At 33.8% G+C, this 14,012-nt stretch overlaps 1 protein-coding gene across 2 annotated transcripts in view; it reads left to right on the plus strand.

Annotated features, from left to right (window-relative positions):
* The first annotated feature begins 12,282 nt into the window (after nt 1-12,282).
* Nucleotides 12,283-14,012, plus strand: part of mvb12ba (multivesicular body subunit 12Ba) — a 32,071-nt gene continuing 30,341 nt past the window's right edge. Inside the window, exon 1 of one of the 2 annotated variants that reach the window (XM_051110142.1) lies at nt 12,283-12,517. Coding sequence is in view for 1 of the 2 variants with exons in the window: in XM_051110141.1 (XP_050966098.1) it covers nt 12,702-12,749 (48 nt within the window). In the remaining variant the exon portion in view is untranslated. The other variant, XM_051110141.1, reaches the window with a different exon arrangement.

Raw genomic sequence — 14,012 nt, forward strand, 5'->3', positions numbered from 1 at the left:
TTATTTCAATATTAGTTAACAGAACTATATTTCTACATTTTTTTAAAGAAATTGTTAAAAAAAAAAGAAAGAAAAAAATTGGGAAAATTGAGATTTAAAAAAAATAGAATAAAAGGAAAAATATTCCCCTCAAAGTTTAATACATTAGAAAAACCCATAATAAAAAAAAAACTGTACGCTTACCATTAAAAAATAAAAAAAAAAATAGCTTAATGCTAGCAAATAAATAAATAATATATATATATATATATATATATATATATATATATAAACATAATAGTATCTTATTGATATAATATATATATAATATACCAGTGCTCAATATTACTGCAGCATAATTCAATAGTAATTAGAACCACATTTCTACATGAAGAAATTTGTAGAAAAGTCAGAGATAACTAAATCTAAAACAAAAATAAAATAAAATAAAATAAAACAATATAAAAATTCAACTAGATGCAAAACCAAAATTTCTTGTTTTACTTGTTTAAATTGTTTTAAATAAAAAATAAAAATGACAAAAACACAAAAAAAATCCCAAAACTTTAAAGTGAAAAACAAAAAAATTAAGTAATTCTAAATATAAAAAAAAAACTATATTAGTAAATCAGTTATAAATAAAGTACATAAACTAAATTTCTACATCTTTAAAAAAAAATTAGAAAAGAAAATTTAAAAATTGCAGATAAATACATTACAAAAACCCACAACAATAATGCTGTATGCTTACCATTTCAAATATAGCTTTATCAATAACGTCGCTAGCAGAAAAACGAATCAAATAAAAATAAACTAAAAATAAACAATTAAAAAAAAAAAAAAACATAGTATCTCAGTTATACTAATTTACTTAGTTTTTACTGCAACATAATTAAATAGTAATAAGAACTACACTACTACATTTTTGAAGACATTGTGGGGGAAAAAGAGGGGAAAAAATCCTTACAGATTTTAATACCTTAGAAAAACCTACAACAATGATACTGTATATCTGTCGCTTAAAATATAGCTTAATCAATAACCTCACTATCAAAAAGTGTTCCTTGAACATGTGTCCTCCACCTGTAGGCCTGGAAATTGCTTCTATAGAGTTACTGAGGTTAATTTCCACAGAAATGGTGCACATCATATTTTACCCTGTAACATGACAGGCTCTGGACATTTTGAAATGCACTGGCCCACACAATGTCTAATGCATATGAATTTGTGCTTGAGGGTGAGCAGGACTGAACAGAAAGAGAACGGTCATGATAAAAGGTCAAGCACCGCAATGCATTTATATGCATGTTGACAGACAGACCATCCAAACTCATACACCAGATCAGCTGGAGAAAATTACTTGACTCTCAGCATAAAACAGATCACATCCTTCACATAATAAGTACCCCAGTCCAAATATAAAAAAAATATATATATAAAAAGATCAATATCTTGTATGTAAAAATGAAAGGGGTTTTACCTACAGCACTCTATGCTAGCGCCAGTGAAGTGTGAAGCAGTATTTGGTTCGACAGCCATAACCCAACCCTCCCGTTCCTCACAGATTATCATTTATTTTCAGTTTGGACTGTCACTTTGTCTGGTTGATGGCTCATCTTGCTCAGTCTCAGGTGCAGGTTGTTGAAATAGCACTCACAATTGAATGTGTGATGTCAGATTTTATCACTCCGTGACTAATAGTCACATTTAAATGGTGGTGTTGCATTCAGAGCTGGTGCATAATGCGATGACAAATGTTAATATTTGTGTATAAAACATTGCATGCAAATGCTGTTTACATTTGACAATATATAAGCATTAAGCAACATAAAAGTGTATGCTTGTGCTTTCCAAATATTGACCGAGAAGCTCAACGGACCATATATTCACAGCCAGCTAGACTCCCTATCTGTCTCTCTTTCTGTGTAAAGGCGGCGTAAGGAAAGAGAACTGTATATGTATATGTATACGTATAGTACTTCATATGAAGATAGAGCACTAGCATTACTTGTCAGAAGTAATTTGTTGACCTTTCCATAAATGCTTGCATGAAAAAGTCAAATGTGGGTGAATGAAGCTGTACAATACCCTCTCAGCCTTCGGCAAAAAACAGATCAGTCTCAGAGACAGAGCACTGCTTACTTGTTAAATACAATAAAATTGTGTATCTACCATAACTATGAATATTCTGCTATATTCTAATAAATTTTTATATGCTAAAAGTAGAATAACACAGCTGCATTGCTATGCCTGCTTGGTCATCGCCAGCTCGAGAGAGAATATTGCTTCTTTAGGAAGTGGACAATAAGACAAACCTTTCCTGTCATTCACACAAGAAGCCAAATCAGAGTTCAGCCGACACTGGCAATGGGCTGCAATGACCTCTGACCTCTCTGAGCCAGACACTGGAGGTGTGATTGATAACCCCATTACAGACTGAGAGAAACCTCTCACACAACGTGTGCTTCACCATGATGCATGCAAGCAGATAAAGCAGCATCAAACTAGCTAACTGGCATTTAGTAAAAGGAAAAAACTCTACTTAATGTTTATGATCACATGGTCACTGCACGTAACTAATTTAACCTTGCTTGTTCATTAGTTTATTCTTGTTCAAAATGTACTCACCTATTATATATTGTTCCAAACTCATATGCTATTATTTCTTCTGAGGAACCTTCACTCTGTTCTATTCCACATCTGTCAAAATACAAAAAGCAAGATAAAAGTAGCCCATATGGTTTGAATGCTGTATACTACATGTACGTCTTCTAAACTCATATATAACATCACAGCAAAGTCATGAGTCACTGAAAATATTCCTCTCCACCAATATCAATCAAAATCACAACATCATGATTAGAAACATGTGATAACTAATGGCTTCTACATGAAGGAGAGTAAATAATGAAAAAAATTGGGGTGAATTATCCCATTTGAGATTGTCAGCTTGCAAAAACGAACCAAAAAAATGTTCAAAGACACTCTCAGAAAAACAGTACAAAAGCGGTCAGTGGTACCTTTTTGAAAACTACTCCTTTGTATCTTGTATAAGAACCTTAAAGGTACATATTATACCCAATCAGTACATTTTACCTTAAATTACATATTAGTACCTATGTACACATTAGTACCTTACAGTACATATTAGTACCTACATTTACATAGTACCCAAGGAGTACATATTAGCATCTAAATGTACATAACAGTACTTGAAGAGTCTGCATTATTACCTTAAAGTACATATTAGTACCTAAAGAGAATATAGTAGCATGTAAAGTGTACATATAATTACCTAAAGAATCCATATTAGTACCTAAACAGTAAATATTAGTACCTTAAAGTACATATTAGTACCTACAGAGTCCATATTAGTACATAACAACAGGGTTGCCAGGTTTTCACAACAAAATTAGCCCAATTGCTACTCAAAACTAGCCCAAAACTAGCCCAATCGCATTTCGAAGGGGATCCCCATTAATTCCGGGTGACAAAATACACGGGTTCCCCTGGTAAATTCGTATTTCAGGGGCTAAATATGACATTATTGGGGTTGCTTCAACCTGCGGACCCCAAAAACAATCCGTGGCAACAGGGTTAAAGTAGCCCAATTCCACAGGAAAAGCCTTGACTTGACAACACTGCCTAAAGAGTACATATTAGTACCTAAACAGTAAATATTAGTACCCAAAAGTACATATTAGCACATAACAACAGGGTTGCCAGGTTTTCACAACAAAACCCACCCAAATGCCACTCAAAATGAGCGCAAAACTAGCCCAATCATATTTTGAACAGGGTCCCTCGTTAAAAATTATGTTCTGGGGGACAAAATACACTTTTTTTTTTTGTCAGCGTTCCCCTGGTAAATTCATATTTCAGGGGCTAAATATGACGTTATTGGGGTCACTTCAACCTGCGGACATCAAAAACAATCCACGGCAACAGGGTTAAAGTAGCCCAATTCCACAGGAAAACCACAGACTTGGCAACACTTCAAGAGTACATATTTATACCTAAAGAAAACATAGTAGCATGTTATTACCTAAAGAGTCCATATTAGTACCTAAACAGTAAATATAGTACCTTAAAGTACATATTAGTACAAAAAGAGTACATAGTACATAAAGTGTACATAATAGTACCTAAAAGTACATATTAGTACCTAAAGAGAGCACATTAGTGTCTAAATGAACAGTTTTTACCTTTTTTTCCCTGAGAGTGTAGGTAATGAAACAGGGATTATTAAGAATCAATGAAGCAAATGCTACAATAAGGCAATTAAAAAGTAATTTAGTAAATGCATTTATTGACAGTGCAGTTATGGGAAATCATCCAAGATTAACATAATTAAATAAACCCGATTTAAAGTGATACAGACAAAGATTCATGAAGTGTGTGTATATATACATATATAGAACTTATAATATAATATATGTGCTTTGAATATATTTTAGTTACTTATTTTTACAGAAATATTTTTTATATTCAAAACACATACATAAAAATTCCAGTGCATGAAACAAAAAGTTTATATCCACCTTTACATTTCCGGTCTGTGGTGATTCTGTATTTTCCAAGAGTCAGTTATATTGAAAAAGATTAAATTCAGTCCACCTTTTACCCTTTTCTTCTTTTTCGTTCTTTCTTTTTTTCGATTTCTATGGAGACTGGAACACGAAAGCACCCAACCGGAAGTTAGAATCCTTCATGGCGCCGCTCATCATTTACTCAGGAAAAATGTGGATAAAGACAAAATAGAAAAATAATAATAAAACTTAGAAAAGAAATAAGCTTTAAAAACAGGCATGAATAAAAATAGGTAGCTGGAAGCCCTGACAGTCATGTATGTGTGAGAACGCTGTGTCAGATAAACAAACAAGAAAACAACAAGTGCACCTACACAACCTACACACCAACTGGACAGTGAAAACACTATATATACACCACAGCCTCTGCCAATCTCATATGACTCGACTTTACAAATGCCATTTGAGATATTCAACTAAACAGAAGAAAACCATTATAGAGGAGGGGATAGACACCACCGCTCATTTTTTGAGGAAATTAATACTTTTTTTTTTCCATCGAGGATGCAATAAATTGACCAAAAGTGACAGAAGAAATTAGAGATTAGAGATTACAAAAGATTTCTGTTTCAAACAAATGCTGTTCTTTTGAACTTTCTATTCATTAAAGTATACTGAAAAATAAGATGTTTCATGGTTTCCACAAAAATATGAAGTGGCAGAATTACTCATACTCAATAATTGAATGATAACACATTGATACTGATTTGAACAAACTCCCAGCCTAAGTGTTAATCTTACAGAAACCAAGACATTTGTAATGTCCAGAATACCTCAGGATGTTGCAACTGAATATGCTAAAAAAACACTCAAAACACCTTGTGGTGGGAACCACAAACACCAGCTTATAAGGTGCACAGGCAAGCAACACATTTTATTCATTCTCTAGTTTATTTACCTTGGAGACATTTTGGGACATTTTCTTCAAATGGATTTAAGTACAGTAGATAAGCTATGAACAGCAGACAGGCTGTCGTTATTTTGGATGTTTCTTTTGTCTGACACACTCAGCTCAGTTCACAGACATATAATGAGTTGATTCGGCTGTTTAATAAGAAAAGACATGGGCTCTCCAGAGATAACATTAGGAGACGGTGAGTGCAGCATCTCACACAGCTGTACCAATGCCACCCTCCTGTGTCCAAACAGCAGAATGACAAGAGACAAAGACAGATGAAGTCAAGATCAGAGCACACTTTACACAGGATTTTGAAAAAGTGTCTTAACCAAAGAACAGATTTTCGGTCCATTTTCGATTTAACCTTTTTTTTCAGTCCCTTCATATCATCATAAGTAGCTGAGAATTGACCTAGAAATCATGCGCAACCAAAGCACTGTATGTAGAGCAGAGGTTATTTAAAACAAAAAAATTAAAAAGGTTACCAAAAATAAATAAATAAATTAATTAATTAATAATAATAATAATAATAATAATAATAATAATAATAATAATTAAAAAACAAGAAAATTCAAAATATTGCCTTGCAAATTAATAATTAAAATTTAAGTTGCAGTCCTAAAATGGCTAAAACTGAAATAAAATATATGAAAGCTAAATAGAATAGAATATATATAATAGAAAACAAATAAAATGGCAAAAGCACAAAATTACTAAAATTTAAACTAAACTAAATATATATATATATATATATATATAAAAATGTAAAGAACATTTAAATTCATATGAAAATGGAAAATCTAAAAATAAATAAAAATAATTAAATGGCAAGAGTAATAAAATTGCTAAAATGTAAAATAAAATAAAAAATAAAGTAACATTTAAATTTATATGAAAAATGTAAATATAAAAATAAAAGCTTAACTAAAAGTAAAACTAATAAAATGACAAGAGTAACAAAATTACTCTAATTACACTAAAATGTAAATTAAAAATTAAATTATAAAAATAAATATAATCATTCAAAAAATACTATAATATAAATATTACCAAATTTCAACTGGACCTTTCACCAAAAGGATGTCAAATAAAAATTAATTAAAGCTAAAAGGAAAAATGACTGTAATAAAAGTACTAAAATTTAAACTAAACTAAACTAAAAATATAATATAAAATCAAATTTAAATGAAAACTAAAAATATGAAAAATAATTAAAATAATGACTATAAATAATAAAACAAAATAATAAAAGAAATAATTAAATAATACTGAAATACCACTGGACCATTACAGAAATCTCATTTACATTTTAATTTGCAATCAATTAATAAATAAAATAAAATAAAATAAAATATAAAATAAAATAAAATAAAATACCAGTTTAAAGCCATAGACATCCAGCCTAAAGAAGGCCTAATTTACAGCAACATTGCTGATCATCTGAATGTACAGTTATGATTTCTGGAAACCACATTTTCATTTATCTAACACCATCCGTCATCACACACATCTGTTATGTGACTTATTACAACCATTTATAATTTGGGGGAGCCCTTCACTCTCTCACTATCTGATGGCACTGCTAATGTAATTAAAGTGAGATTATCATGTCTGCATGGTACTCCAGATGGCACCATTCACAATGGTTGTAGATCAGTGGGCAGTGCTGACAGGGCATTTACAGCTAACAAATATCTGGATTGGGCTGGTTGCTTAGGATAGTACTTGTAGTCAACCTTCACATCAAATTTAGGATGACAGATCAGGTCATGCATGCATGCAAATTACACAACTTCTCAAATATTAATTTTGATTAAACTCAAGTATGTGATTAAAAAAATTAAATAGTGCAAAGATTGACAATCTACATATACTGCTAGTAAAGCTTTAGGCTCCGTTTACCTGGTAATCCTTCTCAAGAATGAACTGCGGGCTTCATTACACCAATCTCATTAGTTCTCTATGAGATCTAGGGCATCAAGAGCTTTCACTGTTTGTCCTCTATGGGAAAAACACTCTCTGTCAATGAGATTTTATCTGAGACCCACCATTATGGTGTTGCTGCAAAACACAATCACAGTCTCTCTCTTTCACACTCTAACACCTGCATATACTTTTCTATAACAGGGTTTTACCCTGTGTAATTAGGCTGTGCTTATATACCATATCTGAAAGCTGTAATACTCAAGATCTTCATTTACATTCAGTCATTTAGCAGACGGTTTTATCCAAAACGACTTACAAACGAGGACATAGGAAGCAATCAAAATCAACAAAAGAGCAATGATATGCAAGTACTATGACAAGTCTCAGTTAGCCTAACGCAGTACAAGTACCAAAAGTTTTTTGTTTTTTGTTAATTAAATAATAAATAAAAAGAAAACAGATACTACCAGTTAGAAAACGAATAGAGTGCAAGTCTTAAAGGGTCAAGATTTTTTTTAAAGAATAGAATTAGAATAGAGAGTGCTAGAGTTAGAGGATCAAATAAAGATATTTATAATAAAGAGATGTTTTTTTTTTTTTGCCATTTCCTGAAGATGGCTAAGGAGTTGGGCAGGTCATTCCACCAGTAGGAAAAACAGATAAAAATATAAATAATAATAATAATAATAATAATAATAATAAAATATAAAGATCCGATATAAGAAAATAATTTATAATATACATACACACACACATATATATTATATATATATAGTGGGTACGGAAAGTATTCAGACCCCCTTAAATTTTTCACTCTTTGTTATATTGCAGCCATTTGGTAAAATCATTTAAGTTCATTTTTTTCCTCATTAATGTACACACAGCACCCCATATTGACAGAAAAACACAGAATTGTTGACATTTTTGCAGATTTATTAAAAAAGAAAAACTGAAATATCACATGGTCCTAAGCATTCAGACCCTTTGCTCAGTATTTAGTAGAAGCACCCTTTTGATCTAATACAGCCATGAGTCTTTTTGGGAAAGATGCAACAAGTTTTTCACACCTGGATTTGGGGATCCTCTGCCATTCCTCCTTGCAGATCCTCTCCAGTTCTGTCAGGTTGGATGGTAAACGTTGGTGGACAGCCATTTTTAGGTCTCTCCAGAGATGCTCAATTGAGTTCAAGTCAGGGCTCTGGCTGGGCCATTCAAGAACAGTCACAGAGTTGTTGTGAAGCCACTCCTTCGTTATTTTAGCTGTGTGCTTAGGGTCATTGTCTTGTTGGAAGGTAAACCTTCGGCCCAGTCTGAGGTCCTGAGCACTCTGGAGAAGGTTTTCGTCCAGGATATCCCTGTACTTCATCTTTTCCTCGATTGCAACCAGTCGTCCTGTCCCTGCAGCTGAAAAACACCCCCACAGCATGATGGTGCCACCACCATGCTTCACTGTTGGGACTGTATTGGACAGGTGATGAGCAGTGCCTGGTTTTCCCCACACATACCACTTAGAATTAAGGCCAAAAAGTTCTATTTTGGTCTCATCAGACCAGAGAATCTTATTTCTCACTATCTTGGAGTCCTTCAGGTGTTTTTTAGCAAACTCCATGCGGGCTTTCATGTGTCTTGCACTGAGGAGAGGCTTCCGTCGGGCCACTCTGCCATAAAGCCCCGACTGGTGGAGGGCTGCAGTGATGGTTGACTTTCTACAACTTTCTCCCATCTCCCGACTGCATCTCTGGAGCTCAGCCACAGTGATCTTTGGGTTCTTCTTTACCTCTCTCACCAAGGCTCTTCTCCCCCGACAGCTCAGTTTGGCCGGACGGCCAGCTCTAGGAAGGGTTCTGGTCATCCCAAACATCTTCCATTTAGGGATTATGGAGGCCACTGTGCTCTTAGGAACCTTAAGCGCAGCAGAAATTTTTTGTAACCTTGGCCAGATCTGTGCCTTGCCACAATTCTGTCTCTGAGCTCTTCAGGCAGTTTCTTTGACCTCATGATTCTCATTTGCTCTGACATGCACTGTGAGCTGTAAGGTCTTATATAGACAGGTGTGTGGCTTTCCTAATCAAGTCCAATCAGTATAATCAAACCAGTGGCGATTTCTTTAAGACTGCAAGGGAAGCTCAGCTTCCCTATAATGTCACAAAATTAATGGTCAAATTATGTACTATTGTATTAACATTTTATTGACTAAAAATGCGTTAGAAAACGTTCATCTCAAAGACGAGTTCGTTCAGAATCAGTTAGATATAGCAGGTCGGCTGACTTGATTTTCTTCTCATACATTCCCGTAGCGTCACAGTGCATTTCCCCGTTGAAGCCCAGCGTCCATTGACTTCAATGCGGCTGCTTTGAACGTTTTTTTTCAGTGCTTTGAAACTAGACGGTCATTGGATAAACGCTGCGATTATGTCCCGCCCACGGACGCTCAGCGTCTCTGGGGGTGAATGAGGAGCAAATGAGGAGTGGGCTGGCCTGGACGCCGAGCTTCTGCGTGATGATTGAGGGTCTGTCGAAAGATTGCATCTCCTTTTGACTGACAGCGATTTTGTACTATAAGGAATCGCTGAAGCTATTCGCGCTCAGTCCCATCGCGGATTTCTCAAGTTCAGTCGAAATAAAAACTGCTGCAACCTATTTCTTTATATTTGCTTGGCGAAATTGCTTGATTTTCATCATACATTTCACACAATTATACACCACATTCCTTGTTTCACTTTTACAGAGTTTAATATTTTTTTTAGATCGTTCATTCATTCATTCATGTTAATATTTAATGTAGTAATCAATATATATATATAGATTACTACATTAAATATTAACATGGAGGATGACTATAAATTAATATAATATATATATGTATATATATATATATATATATATATATATAGTAATCTTGAAAAATTTTAACATAACATAATGAAACCTTATATTTCTATTAAAATACTTTATAAATAAATAAATAAATAAATCTCCATAATAACCTTATTTAAATTGCAAAATATTTATACTATATAGTAGCATCTGACTAAAAGAAAAAATACATCATATTTTGCATAATAAAACTAGAGCTTTTTTTTTACGATTGTTTGCATTGTGACTTACTTATGACAATAAAGCACATTCTTGTGAATAAATGAATAGACAATTTTATGATGTAGGCCGAAAATGAGCTTCCCCCTATTTGACAGACCAGTAGCCGCCACTGAATCAAACACAGCTGGACTCAAATGAAGGTGTAGAACCATCTCAAGGATGATCAGAAGAAATGGACAGCACCTGAGTTAAATATATGAGTGTCACAGCAAAGGGTCTGAATACTTAGGACCATGTGATATTTCAGTTTTTCTTTTTTTAATAAATCTGCAAAAATGTCAACAATTCTGTGTTTTTCTGTCAATATGGGGTGCTGTGTGTGCATTAATGAGGAAAAAAAAATGAACTTAAATGATTTTACCAAATGGCTGCAATATAACAAAGAGTGAAAAATTTAAGGGGGTCTGAATACTTTCCGTACCCACTGTATATATATATAGTATTATATATATACACACACACAGACATGTGTGTGTGTGTGTGTGTGTGTGCACCTGGTATTTATCACGTTATGGGGGCCAAATGTCCCCACAAGGATAGTACTACAAGTAAATTTTGACCTTGTGGGGACATTTGTGAGGTCCCCATGAGGAAACAGGCTTATAAATTAAATCTTAAATAAGTTTTTTTGAGAAAGTAAAAGTGTCCGCAGTCTCCTGTGAGGGCTAGGTTTAGGTGTAGGGTAGGTGTAGGGCGATAGAAAATAGGGTTTGTACAGTATAAAAACCATTACGTCTATGGAATGTCCCCATAAAACATGTAAACACAACATGTGGTTTATTATCTTTGTGGGGACTCTCCATAGGCGCAATGGTTTGTATACTGTCCACACTGTATTTTCTATCCCCTTACCCTAACCCTACCCCTAAACCTAACCCTTACAGAAAACTTTCTGCATTTTTACTTTCTCAAAAAATCTCATTCTGTATGATTTAAAAGCTTTTGTACCCATGGGGACCTCAATTTAGGTCCCCATCGTGACACGAATCCCCATTAGTATGTGTGTATTCAGGTTTAAGTCCCCACCAGGATATATAAACCAAAAGCACACACACACACACACACACACACACACATACACACATATATATATATATATATATATATATATATATATATATATATATATATATATATATATATATATATATATATATATATATATATATATATATGAGTATTAATTTGAATATGTAACTTTTGGGCCTTTGCTTATATTAAAATAACATTTTCAGTGGCACAATGACACTGACATTAAAATTGTACGTATAAATTAAATGTGAAAATAATTATATGTAAAAATATATGTATAATACCCAACAATTATATGTAAAACCACATTAGGAAAATACTACATGTAGTATTTATTTATGGATATGTCTTTATTCATTTATTTAAATATATTATTTATTTATGTATTTATTTATTTATATGTTTGTTTTAATCACTTATTTCTTTATTTGACTACATTCAAAAAAAAAAAAAAAAAAAAAAAAAAATTAATTGCAAGCTAAGGCCACATTTTAAATCTATAAATATAAATGTTACAATTTATTTATTTATTTTTACACTGTTTTTCTAAACTTAAAAAAAATAAAGCCATATATACTCGATATAATAAAGATTTAATTTTGTATTACAGCAGTAGTATTATTCGAGGTTCGAGTGTGTAAGTATTAGGCTTTTAATAAAGATATATTACAATCACAGTTAATCACAACTACATCAGCAACAAAACCACAGAAAACACACACACATACACACATACACACACACACAAACACACACCCCTACCTCCTTCCCCTCTCAGTTTCAGTCACTGGTTAGAAATGGCAGTAACTGAGGACCCCTAAACCACTCTGGCAAATTAAGAAGAAATGCGTCGTTTAAAATGGATTAAATCATTAACGGGAATGTCAACAGTCCAGTCGTGAGCTGTAACGACAGACAGAAGAGGAACCAGCGGCGTGTATCTTTTCAAACCGCAGCGTCTGTCAGTCTATCTGTGTGAAGTGTATTTGTTGGGGTAAGAGAGACGTCGATTAGCATTAGCACTGTTAGCTTCGCTGCTGCTTTCGCCTGCCGCTGCCGAGCTTTCGCGCTCTCCCCGCCGCATTCCCTCTCGCGCCGCCCCGCTCTGCTCTTAACGCGCTGCCGAGGCTCCTGCGGCCTGCTGATACGCCTGCTGCTACCGCTGTGTGCTGCGGGTCATGAAAAGCTGCTTTTGTCCGAAAAGGAAGGACGCAGTGCATTTTACAGTTAAGTCAATATGGCGCTTTATGATTGAAATGCTTTTTGCACAAATTTCGAGAAGAATAAGGAATATTGAGAAGAATTGGGTTAGCTTGTTAGCTCGACTAGGCTAAGTATAGAATCTCTATGAAGTCTCCTAGCAACCTGCCGGATAATGCTAATGGCTAAAATTGGGCTTTAGCCAAATGATAAAACGCACTATAATGCCAGTATTATTTATTCATATCATGGACTACATCATTATAAGAACATCAAGATAAGTGGTTAAAATGTTTAAAGAGTTGTGAATTGCTCAGCGGGGTAACTTAATAAATACTGGGCAGCTAATGTTATTGTGAAGAATTGCTTTATGAAATATCGCTTGTTTGCTTTTGTATCTCGCATATTTTAAACAAACGCGGAGCTATTTTAAGATTATGGGGTATAATTGTATTAATATGAGTATGATGGTGTATAGTCATTCATTATAGAGAGCACTGCTTGTCTACATTGGTCAATATCTAATCTGTTTGGTAATTTAATTTATGACATTAGTATCAGATTTCTGTGTGTGCATGATTCAGATGTTTGATATGCCCGTTATGCAGCTTCTGGCCAATTCATTCAATTCACAGAAAGCAAGTGAGTGTGTAAACAAAGGTAATGCTATAAGAAATAAATGATGTCTTATGATTTGGCTTTTTGAAAACGTTAAAATTGGATTTTCAGATCAGATTAGCAGTGCCTAATGAATTTGATAAGGCAAGACCTGAAACTGTGTCATTTTGTCAAATACTCCAGAGTTAGAATAATCAACACATTATCATCAGTCTCTAATGAATGCTGCTGTTGTTTGTGAGATATTTGGAGCCTATACGCTTCAGTTTTAGTCCAAGAGCTTCTATGTATTTGTACGATTATTGTGAATGTATATAGTGGTATGGCTTGTAATGTAATGACTGGTTTCATTTAGCGTATTCTCAAAAATGAAAATATCCTTTTGTGTAGTGGTTGTCGCAATGTTAGAATCAGTGCTAATGGATTTGATTTGTTTCCCGTGACGGTGTTTGCTTCAACCACCTGTGCAAACAAACATGTTTTCTTAGAGAGGTGGTGTAAACTTGAACAAGCAATGAAACTAACACATGCAGGGCTTTTTTTTTTTCTTCTGTCGCTGTTGGGAAAGGGAATCAGATTTTAACTTGCCCTCTAAATATTTCCGCTGGCCCTCAAGAACGCGTTGACATATTTGTAGCATTTACATTTAGCAGCTGTTTTTGTCCAAAAGC

This window comes from Labeo rohita, chromosome 5, assembly GCF_022985175.1.
Source record: "Labeo rohita strain BAU-BD-2019 chromosome 5, IGBB_LRoh.1.0, whole genome shotgun sequence".
Lineage (NCBI taxonomy): Eukaryota > Metazoa > Chordata > Actinopteri > Cypriniformes > Cyprinidae > Labeo > Labeo rohita.